This window comes from Brienomyrus brachyistius, chromosome 14 (genome assembly GCF_023856365.1).
Source record: "Brienomyrus brachyistius isolate T26 chromosome 14, BBRACH_0.4, whole genome shotgun sequence".
Classification (NCBI taxonomy): domain Eukaryota; kingdom Metazoa; phylum Chordata; class Actinopteri; order Osteoglossiformes; family Mormyridae; genus Brienomyrus; species Brienomyrus brachyistius.
In genome coordinates this window covers 11069729-11090831 of record NC_064546.1, presented here as the reverse complement: position 1 = coordinate 11090831, position 21103 = coordinate 11069729, and the positions used below count along the sequence as shown (strand labels likewise).

Below are 21103 nucleotides of genomic sequence, written 5' to 3'. Positions count from 1 at the left end.
TCTCTTCATTTCAGGAAGGTCAAGACCTGGACATGAATCCATGTGCCGTACGGACCAAAGCCCCCAGTCACGTTTGTGGGGAAGCCTACAAGCCAGGGAGGAATTTATATGGTTTTACAAGCTTGGCTTTCTTTGTCTCTCCCCTCCTTCTCTTCCTCTCCCACTATAAGACTAATAAACAGACAGAAACCAATAAGAAAACATTCTGCAAAGTCTTATTTCTTTAGACTTGTAAAGCTGGACATATTTTCCCACCAAAATATAGCTGAACTTGTACACAGACACACTCCCATTTCGTCACTCCAACTTGGAAAGCAGTGGCACAGAGAACCCAAAAGTGAGTCAGTTCAGCTGCCCCTTTGGACAGCCTCCGTGTCCCTGGAGGCCCTGGCCGATTGCGAGGGCCGGCTTGGCATTGAAATCGCCGCCTTCATTAAGATGGCTGAGTTGACACAGCACTTGGTTAAAGGGGGACGTTAATTGCTGTAGCTTGGGAACAGGATGTCACACATCCGTAAGTGACCCCCCCCGTCCCTTTTTTCCGGTGTCCCCCATGTGCGCTGAGGCTCCCCGGCGCATGTGAAGGAACGACATGCTGAGTAAGTCTTCCTGCGAAACAGACTAGGCAAGATTGTTTTAGTGCCATGCCCCCACACCCTCACACTACGGTCCTGTGTAACTTACAGCAGACAACCTTAAAAAGGTACTGTGGGGCTCTAAAAGTTAGAAAGCTATGCTTCTGATCAGAGGGTTGTGGGTTCGAATCCCAGGTTTGACAATGTCATTTCACCATCGGGCCTCTGAGCAAGGCCCTTAACCCCCCAATTGCTCCAAGAATCATCTAACAGGACTGTCTCAAAAATGTACGTTACTTTGGGTAGAAAGCATCTGCTAGACAAATAAAAGGTAAAGATGAGGATCCTCATCTGAGCCAGACCTGTAGCATGAGTAAGGCGGTCGGCACTCTGGTACGAGCCCAGGGGGACGTCGCTCTCTGGTCTCTGCACCCCACGGTGCGGAAGGAACCATGCCACTTGTGTAGCTTAACGCTCCCGCGTTTTACCCCATAGCTAACGAGGGGTGTCACTTCCCCCCCCAAAAGAGTCCGCCTCCCCATCCTCACTTCCCCAGTCCCACCTGGTGTCCTACAATGTTTTCCTTCGCGTTTAACGGTGAATTAATAAGACAGAGTGGTGCTGAACAAAGACTAAAAGCGAAAGCAGAGCCCCAGTTTTATACATGCACAGACATAAATGTAGGCATTAACTCCAAAGGCTATGCACAGTCAATACTATTATAGTTATATAATAAGATATATACATTATGCTATATACATGTACGCACGTTCCTTCCTCTTAAATTGGTTCTACTTTGTTAACATGTTAACATCTCGTCATTTTTCGGATTATTATTATTACTATTATTATTTACCGATGATGACACGTAGTCAGCTACTCTCCCTGCAGAAACACAGCCTGACCCTCAGAAGGATAGAAGGTGACCAGGCTCCTCGACGGTGCCTCTGACACCCCCCAGGAGCTCGCCGGCCTTGACAGCGCCCCCCGACAGTGAGCTTTATGCCATGCGACCATCTAATGACACCGAGGCGTAGATTTTAATTGCGACGTCCCCCGCTGACACTGAGGTGTCCATACATTCTTGCTCCATAACACTCCCAGTACCTGTGCTGCTTTCCACGGAAAGATTTCATTCCCACGTGACTGCTCCCCCCCCCCCCCCACCCCCTACGGTCTCAAACCTGTCTGGGGATGTAATTTTACAGCTGGGTGGCTCGAGGTACGAGGACATGAGGGAACGTAGCCTCTGGGGTCAGCCAGAGTATGAGCAGCGGCAGGGGACGACAAATGGCAATTTCCCCGCGTTAGCACAGGGCGGCGACGGCGAGCAGCACGCTAAGAGGCCGCTGGCGCGTGTCGCACGCTGGTCATGAGCGCGAGTCCCGAGGCACGAGCGGCCTCGTTTACACACACGGGTATGAGCGCGGCTCAGTGCACCACAGGCCCAAGTGCCTTCAGTGGACAGCTCTGAAACCAGCACTGAAATACGGAAGGAGACAGAAGCTCAAGGCCATAACCAAGCCCCCCCCAACCCCCATTCTGAAAGGTTCCGCCCACCAGCAACCATACTTTATCCCCTCATACTCCTTGCATGCACCCCCCTCCCAGCAAAGCTGCTGTTTAAAGTGAAACAGGCCCCTGGCGTTTGCAGGGGATAAACTGGCTGCCCCCTGGGGAGATTTGAGCTGCCCAGCTGACCACAGGCTGGGGTTTTGCGACTTTGTTGGGGGGGTGGGGGTAGGGATTATATTCCTAGAGAAGGGGTGAATTCTGGCTTCTGTCCAAAAATGCACAAACACATAACAGAAACCAAAGCAGAGGTGAGCGATGAGATTGGAAGGCAGGGTGTTATTTTTCTGTAAGGGGGGGCAGTAGCAGATCCTGTTTCATTGCGATTAATGTGAGCTGGTCCCCGCTCATCTCCCCAGGGTAGCTAGGCAGATTTCATGCAGGGGTACCCTCACCACAAGGGCTCCCCCCCCCAGTGCCACAGGCAGAAGGCACTGCACCCCCCTACCGCCCATCGACTCGCCGACGACCCCCCCCTGCCCCCCGATTAACGTCCTCTGACAACTCCCGGAGATTCTGTGTGATGCAGCTAAACAGCGACTGGGCTGTTCTGCTGATCCGTGCTTTTCCCAGGAATTCAGGGGAGAAAAAAAACAAGGAGGATCTAAAAAATTTTAAAAAGAAAAAACACACAGTGAGTGATTCCCTGCGAGACCTCGGCCGCATGCGAGGGCTGCACCGGGAAAAATGCGAGGAGGGCATCAATGATTCATATTCATAGCCAAAAAGGTCTCTTCACATTGCAACACGGACCCCTTTTTTAAACACTATATGTTGGGTAAGAAACTGGGAAAATTGATGAATCAATTTAGCAAATGACCCTTATTCATATGTAGAGCGGGATGCCTGTATTAAATTCGGCATTTTTACAATAAATGGCAACGCCACTCGGTGCCATTTTGATGTATGTGCGTGCGGCCGGCTGGGAGCGAGAACAAAAGGTGGCTATTTGTCTGGGGGGGGGGGGAGGCCTGTGCGTGGAACGGGGCCCCTGGACTCCGTCAGAGACGCCCCAACCTGGGCCTCGACTTATCAATTACTGAGGCAAAGGGGCGCAGGGGAGCCGGGTGTCGGCGTCGGATTGGGGGGGGGGTTTGTTAGCTGAGCAGCTGGAGATGCTGCGCAATGATACTCCTGATGATGTCATTAGGGGAGTAGAGGCGGAGTAGCATAGATGGGTGGGTGGCAGCGGCCGTGGGGGTGGGGGACAATCTGACCCGACCGGTGAGATCTGCTGCACGTTGCCCATCAAGATGTCATGTGACCTAGAAGAAGTGTCTCTGAGTGGCGGATGGTGAGCGGATGCCGCGGGCCTGCTGGCAGCACTGTGGCACCGACCCCGGGAACCTGGACCCGGTCCCATTTCCGACGCAGGTGGACCCTTCACCCCGAACGCGTGCTCCAGCCGGACGGTCAGGCTCCGCGTGGCAATGAAAATGGTTCCTGAACGAAGACAAAAGCGCGTCTCGCCGGAAAGGTCCCTGGGACCCTGTGGCGACAGGCCGCGGTAACCCGTATCGGCGGCGGTCATCGGGAATAATCCTGTCCCCGCCATATGTAAAGGTCAGCGGCAAGGTCACACCACACTCTGTGCCCTGTGGCCATTTGCAACCAGGTCATTTGCAAGGATTACACATGAGGACAAATTTGCTTAAATGTTTCTTATGATCCGGAACATGAAGCCCTAATATCTCCCCCTGCATTTTTTCTTTAAACATAATTCATTTTTGTTGTTTACTGAGGCTAAGAGGTCAAAGAAGAACATCGTCTGGGTAGCCGGCAGGCTTGAAGCCAGAAGTCACCCCCCCCCTTCCCCCCCCCCGCCTTGGCTCTTTTCCTCCCTGCCACGTCGGGGCCTTACCTTCCCGCATCATGCCCACAGTCAGACACTTCATGAAGCGGCAGGCCTGGCAGGACTTTCGCCGGCGTTTGGTGATCTCGCACTCGTTGGTCGCCGGGCAGCTGTACTCGATGTTTCCTGTGGCAAGGCATGTAGAGAGAAGGAACAGAGAGCATTTGACAGCTGCTGGGAGGGTGCCTGCTGGGGGGGGCGGGGGACGGTGGACAAAAAAGGGACCAGGAATAACAAAAGGATCGCGAAAGAAGATCAAACAGTTTTACACGATAACCTGTTTACCTAAACCAAGACCCACTTCTCAGACTACATAATATGAAATGATGCTGCATTTGCCCAAACGCAGGTACACTGGTATGCTTCTTGTGTGTGTGTGTGTGTGTGTGTGTGTGTGTGTGTGTATATGCAAAGTTTGGGGTCTGACCTGACGGGCCATTTATCTGTCACTTCCGGAGCATTTTGGGAGGATACAGGCCTTGCCCAAGGGCCCAAAGGATGTCACCATTCTGCCTGGGGCGGGATGTGAACCAGCAACCTTCAGATCACAGGGGCACCAAGGCCTATATATATTTCCAGTGAAGCCCGACCCGGTCGGACTGCAGCTTGCTTGAGGTGATATGTCATACACTTATGCTGGCTCATTCATTAAGGTGGCAAACCCCATGGAGCTCTCCCGCTGACAAAGTAATTGTGCAAAAAGATGACATTAGACTCCTAATTCTGCACATTGTGGCACACAGCTCCTGCGTTGTTGCCCCCCCCCCCCCTGCCTTAATTACGAGGGGCTGTGTGCAAACAAAACAGGAGAGAAGCAAAACACATTCATTACAATCTGAGCACTACTTAGCCGGTTAGCTAGCGGCTCAGCTATCTGTGTTGCGGTCCACCTTAAATATACTGTTCAGCAGATGTTCCTATTAAGATTCTTATGGGTCACAGCAGACGTCCGCGGCTTTAAGGCAAAACGTCCTGTGTGTTTTAATAAGGGCAGAGATATCGACGCGGCAGGTCGCTAAGCTGACGCTCTGCGTTTTAACGTGACTGTGTGTTAGCAACTGCGGATGGAGGAAGACACGCTACTAGGAGGCAGGACATCTGTCATGGGGTAGGGGCCGTAAAAGCAGACATTGGAAGATGGAGATATTGTTCTCCCTCCATCTGCAACGGGGAAGCTCGTATTTAAAGCCAAAAATACAGTAGTAGTCATCCCTCTGTCTCTTCCCCCCTTAAGTTACTGATAACTGTACAGGATTATTCCAATAACTCTGTTTTGCACTATGTAAATAAATGCATAACTCTGTCCTTAGCACTGTACCGTCCGTCCTGTCATGAGTGCTTCACTGTGGGTTCAGGACGAACATTATTCTGTTTCACTGCATATTCTACCTGGCTGAGGCAATGAAGCTTTACTTGACTTGAACTGGTGTGTTTCAGATCTGCACAGTGAGGTCACCTGCGCGCGCGACTGACTGGCATCCTGCCCTGGGTGCTTCCCCTGCCTGGGTCTCCTGTGACAGGCTTCATGTCTGTCATGATACTGTGCTGGATAGGATGTTATGGATGGATGGATGTTCCCTTGAGAAAAGGAGAGTGGAAGGAGGTACGTATCCGCTAAGGGCGTGTGTGGTGTGTCTGCGGTGTGCGAGTGGGTTGGGTGGTACACGCTTCCCCCTCACGCACCCAGGAGGCTCTTTGAAAAGAGCGCAGACTCTTGCAATTAACTTGGGGCCCGTCTGGGACCTCCTCGCTGATGAAATATTTCAGGGCTAATCAGACTTTGTAAACACTGATTTATATTGACTTCTCTTCTGTGAACTGATGTTTCCTCATTAAAAAACAGATTAGCGCCAGAGCGGGGGAGACTAAACGCCCAAGCCTGCTAATTCAACAGGAAACAGTATTCAAAGTATGCATGTCCATTAAGCAGAGGTCCAATATTCATTAGCGGAGGTAATCTCCGCAAGCCGTTAGGGTCTCCGCACCGGCAGGGCTTGGCGTCTCATGCGGTGAGAGGTGCATTGTGAAGGGCCGGCCGATTTGCATGGGGCTTTAGTAGACGTGCGCTCAAACCTCAAACGGGGAACATTTAGATGCGAAATCCATGCAAAGCCTTATCTGGCGTGAGACCTTGCACCTACTGCGGAATCACAATGCGGTCGCAAAACTGCGGCCCATGCCCGCAGAGCCCGCATGTCTGACGTGTGACATTCCTTGGACCCTGTGTACCTGGCACGGCGCCGTTTATTCTGTCAGCTCTTCGAAATCAACGCCGTTTGCCGCAAAATGCAGCACGGCTGGTCTGCGCCACTCGCAGCTCTTCGCACTTGCTCTCCTGTGTTGAATGCGTTTCAGAGTGAGGCGCAGCGCACGGTAGCACCTGACCGGGAAACGCGCACGAAGGCTTCAGGCTTATGCTTCAGCCTTCAGCAAAGCCACTTAACCTCGACGGCTTCGGAAAAAAAAAGTGCCAAAGGCCGAATGGATGGGGAGCGTGCGGAGCTGTAAGACGTCACGTGAGCGGATTTGGCTAAACATGACTGCCGTGCCAGCTACGGATATGGCGGCAGTGGCAGCGAGATCCACCCCCCCCCCATACAGCCGCGAGTGGCTCAATTGGGGAGTGATAGATGCAGGTTGTCAGGTGGCACTGGAGCGGTGCCACTGCCGCGCCAGATGCCAGCGTGTCGGCCCGCTCGCCTCGCCCGTGATACTGGTCCCGCCCACCCGCTGCTCAGAACACCTCAGACGGAAGGTAGAACTGAACCGGCCGCCCCCACCCCCAGAACCCAACAGGCTGGAAGTCAACAAACGTCCAGCTGGATGAGTCCACCCCCCCCCCCCCCATTACCTGGAGTTTTATTGGCTAATGGGATGAAACATACCAATATGTCCTGGTAGTTGTGGAGCTTGGACTGTGTCTCCATCTAAGAAAAACATTTGGACCCGACTGCCGGTCTAAATATATCCGTCCCCGGCAAGCTTTAAATGACATGCTGCTAATGAAATATACTTCAGATAGAAAACTCGGCCTATTTCACATCCTGCACTCAATACCGGCTTTGGTCTTGACATGGGATCAAACCTAAAATATGTCTACAATAAGATATATTAGCAAAATAAGGTGAAATAAATATACAGACGCTCGCCGAGTTACAATGGTCATGATATTTTGACTTTACGATGGATATTTTCACATTATTCAATAAATTACATGAGACATTGAGCATCTTATCATAAAACAGGCTTTGTGTTAATGATTTGTAGGCTAATGTTGTGTTAATCAATTGTAGGCTAATATACGTGTTCGCAGCATGTTTAAGGTAGGCTAGGCTATGATGTCTGTTAGGTTAGCTTACTGTATTAAAACGCATTTTCATCTTACGGTATTTTTGCCATATGATAGGTATTTCGGAACCCCATTGTAACCTGAGGAGCGTCTGTATAGCCTATGCGAAAGAAATGCATATATAAATGATGAATGTATAAGTAAAATGCGCAAAATGAACAAGTAAAATGATGTAAGACAAATGTATCATTAAAATATGGAAAGATACGCATCAGCAAAATCAGGTGTAAGAAATACGTATGTAAAATAATACATGGGAAACGCGAAATGTGAGAGATGTACGAGCAAAATAAAGTGTGAGAAATTTAAACGTGAAATTAAGTAAAAAGTAGGGAATATACACTAGTGGCCAAAATTGTGGAAACAATTAGCATTTTTGGCGTTGCGCTTTAGAAATTATTACACAAATATTGGCGGTAATTTTTATAAACAATCAAAGAATGTTACAAATATCATACATTGGATGATTAAACAAGTAACTGGAGCAACAGTTGAATTAACATCTGCAAGCTCTAAAAATTGGTAGTGTTTCCACAATTTTGACCATTGGCGTATAGATAAGTTAAGGTGTGATGCATGTTTAACTGGGAGCGCTTCCATCCCAGCAAACAGGGAGAGGCCCCCAACTTGAGGAGCACGAAAGCCAACCTTGGATGGTCCTCTTGAAGAAGGCCTTGCAGGCCTCGCAGGAGGCCACGCCGTAGTGATAGCCGGACGCGATGTCGCCGCACACCAGGCACAGCCTCTTGGGCATGGAGTTGAGCATGTACTCGCACTTGATCTGCGAGTCCTCGGCTATGGTGCTGGAGCAGTCCTCATAGCGCTTGCCGGCGGTGCCGTTGGGGCCCAAGCTGCCCGTGGGCCCGTACAGCGTGGGAGAGTCCAGCCCGTTCTGGTGCCCGTTCATGGTGGAGCTGTAGCTGCCGCTGGCATCCGACGAGCCGCCGGGGCTGTGGTGGTTGATGCTGTCGGTGAGGGAGGCGGGGCTTGAGGGCTCGGTCTTGATGTAGGAGGGGCAACTGGACTCAATGTGGCGGTCCTTGCTTGACATTCTGCAGAGAAGCCTGGCCAAAAGTAAGAAAGGAAGACAACATCAGCCAATGGCTTTAAGGTCATTTTTACCCCCTAACTTGACACCGACACAATGGTCATTCATGTCAAGAAACTGCGTTTTGGCATTTGTGGATCTGCCCACGTCTGTATGGTATCCGAGATACTGCCCGGCGACGCTGCCATCATCGCGGCAGGCTCTTGTCCTCCTTATGCCGTTTTCATCAAAGCGAAGAGATGTTCAGAAGGTGGCAGATGTGGGGGGGGGGGGGTACATGCCCCTTCTGCCCGAGCGACTGAAAGTGCCTCCCCTATTGAGGTAGTGTGTGTTTGATCAAGCAAATCTTTAATGAGTCAGTAGAGTCATTTTACTCAGTTGAGTAACCGCCCCTCAAAATGTTTCTGCATGACACTTTTTGGAACACAAGCCCTTGAGGTACAGCCAGCTACGGCCCAAATTAGCTAGCTAAGACATCACATTTCACCAGCTCACCTTCTGTGACTGACACACACTATCCAGACTGTCCTACGATAGAAAAAGCCCTTGAAAATCATGAAGGGAGGAGCAGGAATATGTTTTTTTGAACGCAGTGGTGTCCCCCGCACAGACGGCGTCCTACCCGTGTCCCTCGGCTCCTCGTAAAAAGCCGGAGCGATTGTATATCTAAACGGCGTCTTTGGCTCGGAGGCACGGCCACAGACGGAGACATATTTTTCTTTTAAGAAGCGCGTCAAATGGCCGAGCGCCGACGTTTACGTTATTTTTTATTTTTTTTGTTTACCGTCACGGGCCATTTTCTTTCACCACATGCAAGATTATTAGCAAGGAGAGCGACGCAAAAAATCAGAGCCTGCTGGAACGAAGCGAGGGGAATTGAGGTCTAGATGCGCTCAAATCAGGCAGGACGCTGGACGCCTTCTGACCTTGGGGTCCAATCGCCGGCGGACGAGCACAGAGATCCGCATGGCAACAACGTGACGGCAAATGATGCTAGGCTCAAAGAGTCCGTCACGAGAGCAGCACCATGAGCGAAAGCCGCAGACATGCTAACAAAGGAGACACCTCTCCATAGCCAGGCCCCCCCCACACACACACACCCCGCCAGCCCATTCCCGCCCCCACCTCTGCTTTCACAGGTCCCTGGGAGAAAGGCCTCTTAATGAGGCCTGTAATTAATAGATATCTCTCACTTGTCTAGGAGGACGCTCCCAGGCCGAGGAAGAGGGGATTAAACATCTCCCCAGTCAACAATCCACCAGGCTCCTCACTTTCAGGAAAAAAAAAAAAACGGCCTGAGTATTATTTAATTTAGTGGTGCAGGTGCCGTCCACTTCGCTAATCGTCATGTAAGTGCTGTGACCTGGTTCCTTGAAACAGGGTAGAGTTGGCGGTGCAAGTTTTAATGATCCAAGGTGGTCAATGTGTGGAAAAAAATTAAACGAGCAAAGAAAATTTGTAATATGACTTGAGGACAGCGGAGATTCAAAGGCAGGAGGGGGGGGGAATGGACGGCAGCGACAGACTGCAGGACCACACAAAGGGCTTTTTAATTAAGGAAGCCTGTTTCTAAACGAGGGCCCTAAAAAAAAGAAAAAAAAAAAAAAAAAACGGAACCCCGCTCGTAAAGGACGGATTCTTCTGGCGCTTGTAAAACGGTGGCAGGAGTCACACGGCTGGCAAGGCCGACAGTGAGGCCGTTTTCAAAGGCCGAGGACCTCCGGGTCCGGGAAGCCAGTTTGGGGGGGTGGGCGCCGGTGAGAAAGCGTAACATTTAAACAGCGTGAGCCCAGGGCCCGGCGGGGGGCTTGGTGGGTGTGGCAGGGTGACACGGTAATTTATTTTACAGAAGCCTTTCTGAGATTGGATTGGGGACGGGCACGGATGGCGTTTGGCGGAGACATGTTTTACTGTTTTTACATTAACGGTGTGGCCCGCAGGGGCCCCATCGTGTCAGACGAGGGCTAAATGGCGAGTGACCCCAGGTCATCTGTCTGATCACTTTATCATCCATCGTCTGTAATGCACTGGGAATATGGGACCCTTGCACACATGCTTACCAAAGACATCGGTTTCTCTGCGCATATCTATGCTCCAGTGCATATCTATGCACGTGTGCAAATCCACATGCTTTTGCATATCTATGCGTCTGCGCAGATCCAGCCTGGGGGGAATGACAGGTACAGCCACACATAAACAGGCTCAACACAGGTAATCTAATAGGGCTGTCTCTGTGGTGAGTGCAGTGAAATGAAAAATTGAGTTTTTTTTAAAGCTAAATAAAAATCAATAATAATTATAATATGAATAATAATATACAGAAGAAGCCTTGGAAAACACAAAATACAGCAAAAGTCTATGTAAGAATATGAAGCCAAAATTATGTCCAAAAAGATCACTGCTTGTATAGAAATGAAAAGACTGAACACGAGTCTGTCGCACAAATTTGAAATGTCGATAAATTATTTCAATTGATTATCGCAAAAAAATAGTGTAGTAGCGGTTGGGTTTAAGAATCTGAAAATCGGGGTGGAAGAAAAACAGATTCCTTTACAGAACTTGCAGATCCCTTCAGCACTGTATTGTACTGCAACAAAAAGGAGGGGACCAAACGCTGAGCCGTACGGTACCCCAGCAGAGAGAGCAGTCGGAAAGGAGAAAACTCGCCAAAACAGCGACCGGGACCGGTGACGAAAGTGACAGACGCGGGGAACAAAATGCACACGGGGGTTGATGACGGCAAGTTCACACACAGCGGAGAAAGAAGCGAGCCGACGGGCTGGACGAGAAAAGGCATACGGCAGCCAGTAAGAGAAGGCGAGGGAAACTCAAGAACACGGGGGCTCCGTCGTTAAGCTAAAACTATTAAGTGCGAGCTCTTTTTTTATGAGCACAAAAACGTACACGGCTGTAAGGACAGATCTCGCCGCCTGCAGTACCAATACATCAGGCCTAAGTGCCTGTTTGTCTCGCTGCACTTCCATTTGTTTGGGCCGGAAATTCCGCGGCTGCCGTAGTTGCCCCCCAGATAAATAGGTGGCAGTAGGTCTCCTTCAGGGCCTTGTGCCATTTACCTTTTAATGAATCCAATACCGTGTGAAAAGACACTGGAGGTAGCTCAATGAAAGCACTACGACTGATGTGTCTGCCGCAGGAGTGAATAACAAAGAGGGACGGGCCGAACACTGTGGCCGTTTGTCTAGTTTACAACACCGTCCTTAAGTTCCTCTACGAGTGACATTACGCTCTATAACTTCGGCTGAAAGTTATTAGCTGTCTCCGTCTTCTCCTTTTCTCCCGGTCTTTGAAATTCTATGACTCTATTAATTCAAGGCCGCAATATTCACAACTATCTATAAATTCAATTGTCAGATGGTGGGTTTTATTCTAGGCCGCACTTGAATCTAAAATTAGAGGCAGTAAAATTCACATTAGCTCTAAGAGGAATGGAATTCTAAAGGCTATATTTTAGAAGAAAAGAAAACCTCTCCGACAGAAAAGAGACTATTTGAAAGGTAACAATTTTATCTGTTTTCTGCACACAAGGCGGCTCCAATTCCGCGGCGTGCCATTAACGGTGGATTTTACTGTGAAAAGCTTTGAAATTTAGTTAGACGCCATGAATGGAAATAATAATTGTCAAGTGGGGGGGGGAAGACAAAACAAGGCATGCATAAGTAGTGATAAACTTGAATTATACACATTAAAAAATGGCCAATTATACTTATGTTTGTGACATTGGGAATTTAAAATACACCTTTATTAGAGGGACTCATTTCTGATTCTGACTTTAAACTGTTGAAACAAACAACAGGATTTTTTCTTTTCTTTTTTTTTTTTTTTACAGGCGTAGTAATGATAGTGTAATTAGGACAATGGTACCACTGCGACATTATAAGCATTCAAAGATCCCGATTATTCACATTGTTCTTTGCTTGTAGTGGGTTAAGAAGAGAGGCAAACCTGACTCAATTAGTCAGCCGGAGTGACGCTGGACGCTTTGAAAGTGACGCGCGACGGATAACTTCATGTCACCGACATATTAATGGGCTCCAGTGCGGAGTGACTGGATTTCAAAGGTAGAAGAGGAGCAGGGAGGTGAAACAGAAGAGGAGTGGGGGGGCATCTTTATGCCTTCCTCTCAGAAATTAGATCGCCCCCCCCCCCCCCCGCTTCCCTCTTTTAATAGTTAAGCATGATTATTAGGTTTAAGCTAACGACACCTTAACAAAGAATATTCTCAAAGCTGGTTTTATTTTGGCTGGTGTGGCCTGCGGTCGGCTAGCTTGCCGTCCCAGGTGCAGCCCTGTCCCAGATAGACAGGCCTCAGCGTCTTAGGGTGATGCTTCTGCTATCAACGGAACAAAATGACAGAATGAAAAGCACTTTGACAGAGGGAAAAAAACTTAAAATTTAACATCAAACGCCTGGCAAAAACATACCTATCTTCTCGTTTCCTCTGTTTTCATGAATACTTTTTCTCTCCCCCCCATTTGCAAATAGCACGGTGCCACAGATCGACGGGAAAGCGATTTCGGAAAAGCGCCGGCACTGGCGGCGGTGACAAGGTGGCGTCAGACTGTTTGACTGACTCAGTGGCCTGACAGCGACGGAGCCAAACGTGCAATCAGCGCATTAAGGTGCAGCCGGCGAGCGGCCTGGCTCAGCACCTCCCTCCTTTTTGTACAAAAATAGAGGTGGTTTTAAAACACAGCAAGCCGGGGGGGGGGGGGGGGATAACGGAAGTGTAAACGATTTAAGGTGCGGAAGAGGAGGATCGAAAATGAAAATGAAAAACCCAAATTTGAAATAACTCTTGATCCTTTAAATAGGTATGAATGCAAGGATGTGTTTTTTTCTGGCTGAATGAGTGTGAAATCCAAACAGGGACACATTCCTTCATAGCATTTCATTCATAACAGGAAGCAAATCAATGCACCACGGAATTCTAAATGGGTGTCACACACAAAAAGTATTGCACGGTTTCTTTTTTAAAACGATCCAATTCTGACGTTAGCCCCGACCCGCCACGCCAGATGACAGCACTGGCTGGGCCGCTGCCCCCCCGCGCCCCCCGCGCTCCCCACGTGGAGAATCTAAATCCTTCTCCATCAGCTCGAGCGGATCAATTGTTATAACATTACGGGCCTGGAAAGTAGTAATTTACATCGTCGTCGATGAACGCTGGCAAAATATCACCTCTGATTACGTGCAATCAATGCGATAATGGCAAAAACACATCTATACGAGGGGCGAGCGGGCCATAAAAATGCCCCCCCCCCCCCCCCTTCCGGGCTGCCTGACACGGCTGCACATTCAAACCCGCCCGTGAGCACGAGGACTGGCACATGACTGATTTAGATGCTCCCATATAAAGGGTCTTACGGTGCACGATTAAATCAATGCTTTACCCCCCCTCACCCATGTTTTTTTCCTCCCTGGGCTTTTCCAAAAAAGAGCACGTCTTTTGAGCTTCTTCGAAAATGAATGCGTGTAGCTACGTTCCTCACAGTCTTGCGTGCGTCTGTCGGGATGAGAAGCGCACTGAGACCAGTGACCAGCTTCCCCGTGACACCTGCACCTCCTTGCCTTAAGCTGATCTGAGCGCCTCTTTCAGCCACGACGTTCAATTGGGGGAACATTTATTCATTATGCTCCCGTATGTTCATTTTATCTGGCGCGTTTATCCAAAGTGACTCGTAGTAAAAGGGTTACAGTTTATCAGAGCTCCTTGGGATTTGAACCAATGACCTTTCGCATTGTTACTGCAATGTTGAGTTTGAGGGAAGCGTTTGGCGACTGAGGTTTCATACCTGATCACCCCCCTGCAGTCGGCATCGTGTACCGAGGACCCTTTAAAGACCCTTTCTGATGTCGTGGCTCATGCATGGGTGTAATTTACGGGAGGGGGTTTGGGGGGTTGTACCTCCCCCAATAAATCAAACTCGGCTAATACAACCGCCCCCCCTTAATAATCGTGTATCTCCCTAAATGAGTAGAGACCTCAACCCCCCCAATGTTCAAACCAAAGTTACGCCCTTGGGTGCATGAATATAAATATTTGGTAATGTTAGAAATTTGGTTCCTAAGTAACATAATCTAGTCCAGAAAGCTGCCCCCACTAGGTTACCGCTTAGTCCGCCCTCGCGCTTACGGCACCTTCGCATGTGTGGGCTGTCCCCAATATCTCTGCCGTAAACGTCTGAGATCCTCCTCTGCTTCTCCCAAGGTTTACGTTTATTTTAATGAAAAGGTCCCCCTCCCAAGGAACTGAGGACGAATCGTGAAATTACGACGTTACACACGGCCTCTGACTAAACACAAGAAAATAAATCACCTTTTCATGCACAGAAGGTGCATCCATGGCAGTAACAGAGGGACTCGTGTTCACCTGCCCCATTTCTACATGATTCCCCTAACACGGCCGGATTAGCCAGTGCTATCACAGAAAAGTGGGTGTGCACCCCCTCCCCACACAAACCAGAGGGTGGAGCGGGGGGGTCAGGCTGAGTAAATAAGCTTTGGCATTCTTCAATAAGCAATATGCGTAAAACCGCAGCGTTCTTGGGGCTGTGACGCTTTCATCTCCTTAACAGCAGAGCAATATGGGCCAGATAAGCACAGACAGACTCCGGCCCAAATGAAATGGCATCGCGAATAAAAATAATAATAATAATACTACTACGTAAAAATCTGGATTAAAACCACATTCTATTAAACAGATGGTAAAAGAGGATTTTCCTGTAGGAAATGACAAGCCTATAAAACGGAGGAAAAAGGAAAAGGGGGTGTGTGTGTGTGCTGGGGGGTGATTTCAGTGACCGAAGCAGGACAGCCGTGTCTTTAACCAGATCAGATTCTCGAAATTGGCTGTCAAGTCGGGATTGTTGTGATTTATAGCGTCTATCAGGCGCGGGGAGACGCTGCCGGCTGCTGCCGGAGCCTCCCCCGCCCCGCAAAGCACCTTAAATTTCCAACAGCGCCATCTGTTACCAAATCTAATTCACGTTGCGCCCATAATCGGGTTTGGTTCTGTAATACCCGTTCCGCAGCTCCTGTCCGGCATTCACGACATTAGCATAACCTAGCCTTCCCCTTTGTCGAATTTTACCCTTCATTTCTTTTTGGGTGGGTGGGAGGGGGTTTCAACCATGTGGACATGGGGGGTAAACTTTACCCCTCAAGGACTAGATGCTTTTAACAGTTGTTAATTACAGGAGACTAGAGTTGTCTCTAAATGCACGATGACATACGGAACAGGCTGAATCACATTTTTTTTTTAAATTCCATTCCACTTTGGAGGTTTCAGTAATTTTTTTTTTTCTGATTTCATTATTATGATTATTTATTTCAGTTTATTGAGTTACTAAGTAACCAAGACAATACCTGAGATGTTTTTCGCAGGGCGAGAACAATATCTGGACATGCAGTTTTATGAGTATTATATTTGTTTTTGGCACGAAGCCTGGACTCGGCATTTGAAACAGAAGAGCAGAGACACATAAAGTGGCAGCTAAGCTACAGTAAAATCAAACTACCTCCCATTCATCCACCACATAAAAAAAAAAACAAACGAAAAACATAATTAAAATAAGATCGAAGAATCCCCGCAACATTCAGCGTAACATTAGGCCAGGAAATGTGTGGGCGGACTTACTTTCCAAAAATAATTTCTATTTTTCCCGTGGTTACTGCCTCTTCGCCGACAACCCTACCGCGCCACATCCCGCTAGCGACGGGCCTGCCCTGAAAAGCTGTTTGTTTGCCCGTCTGCGTTTAATGCAATCTGCTTTATTACACGTCCGGTAAATTTACAGTAACAAGCCGCTCCCCTGACAAGTTAATCACTTTCTGAGCATTTTATCATATAAATAAAATATCACCTCTGGAGAGATATAAGCTAAATCAGTTGATTCAGCCCATCTATCAGGGAAATGGCAATCGTCGTGGTAATTGCTCAAGAACAGATGGACTTTTTTTTCCCACTGACCTGAGGACTAGGCTTCTGTCTCCCCGAATCTGGGTGCTCTGAGGTGTGAGATATTAAGTGGGGGGGGGGGGGGGGGGGCATATGACGTCCCCCTGTCTCTGTGCACGTGTTCAGGTGAGAGGGGTGCCAGAGAGAAGCCTGTGTGTATATTTTTATTTATTTGCGAAAAGGTGATCATCGAACCTGGGGTGGTGATCGTGGTGCTTGCACCGGGGCCATGACCCCGCGGCATGTGACACGTGTCCGCAGTTGTGCGCACGTGTGCGTGTGTGTCTGTGTGTGCGAACGCCGTCCTGTAGGCGTGCGCTGCATGTGTCAGTCTCACGGCAGGTGGTGGAGACTCCCGGTCTGCAGGCATCCGCCTGTGAGATTTTTATTTCCATCTCTGAGCTGGGCTTGGCTGTACGCTGCCCCCCCCCCCCCATTTCTCTCACTGCATTTAACACACACAAAGCAGGCCGACTGCACGCACACAAAGTCACTCCCGTCAACCGATATTCCTCCCGCTACAAGCTGAAGGTCCCACTGCTGACCCTCAGGCTCACTTTGCTCCAGCATTTAAGCACAAGAAAATTTTGCTTCTTGAAGCTTCCTAACTTACTGGAAGCCTTATTTTATACTCACACAGTGTAACTGGTCTTTAAATTATATTCTACTGAAAAATAGGAGGTCAGGAGGAAGAGCTGAGGTCTTGTAATCTCATTTCGACATGTCCTGAGTTTCCTGGGGTTTCTAAGATGCGGCAGAGGCAAATTTATTTGATATCTAATTGAGACTTTCTCTGAGAAAGTCAGCTTAGCATTAGTGGAGATATTCTTTCTACAGGGGCAAGCAGGAAGTGATTTATTCTTTTTGCGTATTTTATACAACTAATACCATATATACAGTATTTAGGTACAGTAAGCAAGTTCAACTCTAGTTGTACATAAATTTTTACTGAATGACAAAAGGAGAGAGAGAGAGAGAGAGAGAGAGAGAGAGAGAAAGGCAAAGAAAGATGTGTGCCTGGTGTGTCTGGGGAGGAGCATTTACTTATTGATCTATACTAAGTTTATTTAAAGATTTCCACACTGCACAGCTCAGTGTACTGCACACGGGAAGGATGTGAGTCACAATAATGCTGGAAGACCACGTAGCCAAACCTGAACAAACAGGCAACCTGATGCTGAAATACAGTCTCTTCAAACAAAGTCCACTGTTATTTTTGTTGGAAATACCTGTTTTTTTTTGTGTCTAGACGAAAAATGATGCAATAAAAAAAAATATAACAATAAATGTATAAATATAAATTACAGAACAAACCGAGTATGTCATTTATTTTCCATTAGAATTTATTTTTAAAATAACCATGTACGTACTTTTACTAATGCTGTCAGTGGCATATTCTGATTCCCAGAGCGAACCCGCTTCCCTCATTGTGGTGCCAAAATAGCTGCACTCGATTTGTTAGCCTATTAATCAACGATGGAGAGACAGCACTAGGAGCCACGGTCCCGCAGCGGATCTGAGCGTCGGCCCCAGGATCCAGTATCGCCGCGTTCGGCCCCCGGCTGGCAGCGGCGCCCCCTGCCTGGCACGGGCCAGAGGCACGACAGCAACGTCAGCGGCTGGCTCGGGCCCTAGCGGAGTTCCGTGCGTGGGCTGAGTCTAACTGGCCTGACCCCAGCTAACCTCTGGGGGTCCAGGTGACGTCATGGCCGATGGCCGACATCCCCCCCCCCCATTCTCAAAGGTCTGGCCCAAACTCGCTGACAACACAGATCGGGCACCAGTGCTGCTGCATGTCTTTCAGATTCATGGATGCAGAGACCCTGCCAGGTGAGAGCATCCAACACCTGCAAGAACCACCGATGAGATCCCTCCTTCCTTAGCTCCCCTACCAGCACATTAACACAACACAAAACTTCACTGGCATCACAATGATGAGTAAATTATCTCTGAGATGTTTCAGTAACCTCACAGCAGCAAGTTACAGAACACTGGAAGCACACCCTTTTGTATTAAAAAAAAAAGCTAATTCATACCCGTTAAAGCTACTCGCGCATAGCTAGACACTGACTAATATGCACAAAAGGGATAATTAGATTGTAGGTACACAACCAACACGATAAATAAGCAGTTAAAATGTGACTTCCCCGATTCTCCCGGCCGCTCTCCTAATGACTTACTCGCACAGTGATAACCGAACGCACAAGACTCGTGACCTCAAACAAATTGCATTAATCAAACAGAGAGGTTTTAAAAAGGTAAAAGACTGTGCGATTGCTGGCAGATGAGAGCGGGGGGGGGGGGGGGGGGGCGGGCGCCCAGTGAAGGCCCTTAACTGGTCACATCTGGCTGTATTTTATACGCAAATCAGCCTCCACTAAATCTAGATAAAACTCACCGGCTCGTGATCGGCGCAATGATCTCCATACATCTAAATTTATATGCTAATCGGAACCCTTCAGGCAGTTATAACACATTCCTCCGCATCTGGGATCGAGAACTATCACCTTTCCCAGCTCTCCGGCCCCGCATCGTGTGCTGCGCCCCCCCATCCTGCCTCCCCCCTTTCTCTCAGCCTGGCTCTCCCTTTCTCTGCCTCTTTATTTGCTTTGGCAGGCTGAATAATTCGGGCTGCCCGCTGGCCCGTCCCGGTGGCACTCTGGCGGTGCAGTGCCGGCGCCGCACTGCGCGCACCGTCCCGGAGCAAAGCAGATGGACACCTGCATGCGGCAGGTGAGACAGATGGCCCGGCTCCCTCTCCGAGGCCGACCGGGGGCCGCTGATGGCCGCGGCCACCCCCGCCAGCGCATCCAGCACATTAGCTTCCCGCCGGCAGAAAGAAAAACAACAACTCCACAAACACAACACCGAATCCCACCCCCCCAACACCGCCCCGCCCGTCCGTCGCGCACCGCCACCACTGCCGACCCGGCCGCCAGCCCCTGGACAAGCCGCGTGCAGACGGCTCCCCACCCCTGTGCCTCCATCTGTCCGGGCCGAAGCTACCCTTCGCCTGCGTGTGGGGGCCGACGTGCTCTGCGTTTATTTTTTTACACGTCGCGGCCACGGCTATTCTGGGCAGCTCCGATCGTGACCCACACACGTGACACCGTGTAACATACATGCATTTTTCCATACATTAAAACAAATAAAATTAAAATCAAATGTACTAGTATTAATACAGAACCAAATACTATACAATATATCTGAATATGTTAATAAATTTAAAAAATCATTTATAAATGACAATTGTGTTGAATTGGCTTTGGATGTCGTTTCCTTCCTTACCTTGGGGAACACAGAGCATGTGCATCACAGAGTATGTAACTGTCCTCGGTGTTGAAATGCTGTGGCATTCTCCACGTGCCGCATTTGGCGTACTTATCTTCACTATTAACTTGTGCCTTTGATAAATTCATTCTACAACAAAGGGAGAGCAAGAAAGGAATGAAATAGGCGTCAGAGTGAAACTGGAGGAAGGCCGGCAGAGATCCATGCCTAGAGAACGCGACGGAGCCCGACGGACAAGCCTCTCTTTTTTTGTTCCGATTTTGGTTTTTATGGGATTTTGTGAATCCGTGGGGCGGCCTGAGAGCAGACGGCGTGACAAGGACTGACGCCGGTGAATCAGCATCTGTGTGAAACTTGTTTTAACTGTTTGGTATTTTAACGCACGTTTAATTATCCTGGGCAGATTTTTATCTGTGCAGAGCTGCGCCAAAAGCTCTAAACAACACAGAGTCCAAACGTCAAATCCTGCTCAGGCTTCAGCAGCGAAATGTCAGCCTTAGACAAAATTCCGGAAGCGATACATAATTCGCTAAAAAAAAGAAAGAAAAAGAAAAGAAAAAATGCTCAAAACTGGAAGGACAATTTAAATTTTGAAAAACTCTTCATTGAGATGTAAGATACGGTATGACAAGATGCAGCTGATTTTGCTCTTTTAATTCAGAGTTTATCATCCATTAGTTATTTTACAAAAAATATTAAACGCTAATAAATACTTTTGATATTATTTCTAGCTGCCATCTTGCAACCTCACGTCTCATGTAAAATATACACATTAGAGATTGAGGGAAAAAATGGGTTTGGCAAAAACATGGAAATGAATTCAAAGGGCAAGATTTGAAGCTCATTACAATCAAAGAAATAAATAAAACAGACAGGCAGACAGACGGAAGGCATTTGCGGCAGCTCGGGCTGGCTTCTCTGCTCGTGAGGATCACGCACCACGTGCCTTTCGAGGTCCACCAGCACACCTAGACAGTCCGAAAAAAAAAGCAAAACAATAAGACGCATGCAGCGAGGTGGGGGTGGGGGGTATGGGAAGGTACCTGCGGCCGCACCTTCGCGGGGTGAGCGGCCCTCGGGATCCTAACGGGACAGTGTACAGGTCCCCTACCGTCTTCCTAATTAAGAAAGGAGGCTCCCTAATTCCTCCTTCCGTTCCGTCTCAGCGGGCACGTTCAATGTCATTAGCCACACAGCCCCCTAACTCCTGCCGCACTTTGAGTAATGAAACTAATCAGTCAGCTAATATGCCGCCCGAGCCTCTGTCTGAAATCAGATTTCACACACCGTGTGTCCCCCCCCCCCCCCCCATTCCGGATTTGTCTACCCCCCCCCACTGCTGCCAATCCACCCTCATCGCTGCCTCGGTCTCTCATTATTGACATCCCAACAATTGTGGCTTAAAATAACAAAATTACAATCAAGCACTGGTCTTCAA

General features: G+C 48.8%; 1 protein-coding gene across 13 annotated transcripts in view; it reads right to left on the bottom strand.

Annotated features, from left to right (window-relative positions):
• esrrga (estrogen-related receptor gamma a) overlaps positions 1-21103 on the bottom strand; it is a 151245-nt gene that overhangs the window by 43999 nt on the left and 86143 nt on the right. For 5 of the 13 annotated variants that reach the window (XM_048975537.1, XM_048975531.1, XM_048975533.1 and 2 more), the window contains exons 2-4: positions 19663-19794; positions 7997-8412; positions 4009-4137 (exon numbers count right to left, since the gene is read on the bottom strand). In XM_048975537.1, the coding sequence (XP_048831494.1) occupies positions 4009-4137; positions 7997-8412; positions 19663-19793 (676 nt within the window). In that variant the 5' untranslated portion in view covers position 19794. The remainder of the gene's footprint in view (positions 1-4008; positions 4138-7996; positions 8413-19662; positions 19795-21103) is intronic. The other 8 variants (XM_048975543.1, XM_048975542.1, XM_048975541.1 and 5 more) reach the window with 3 other exon arrangements.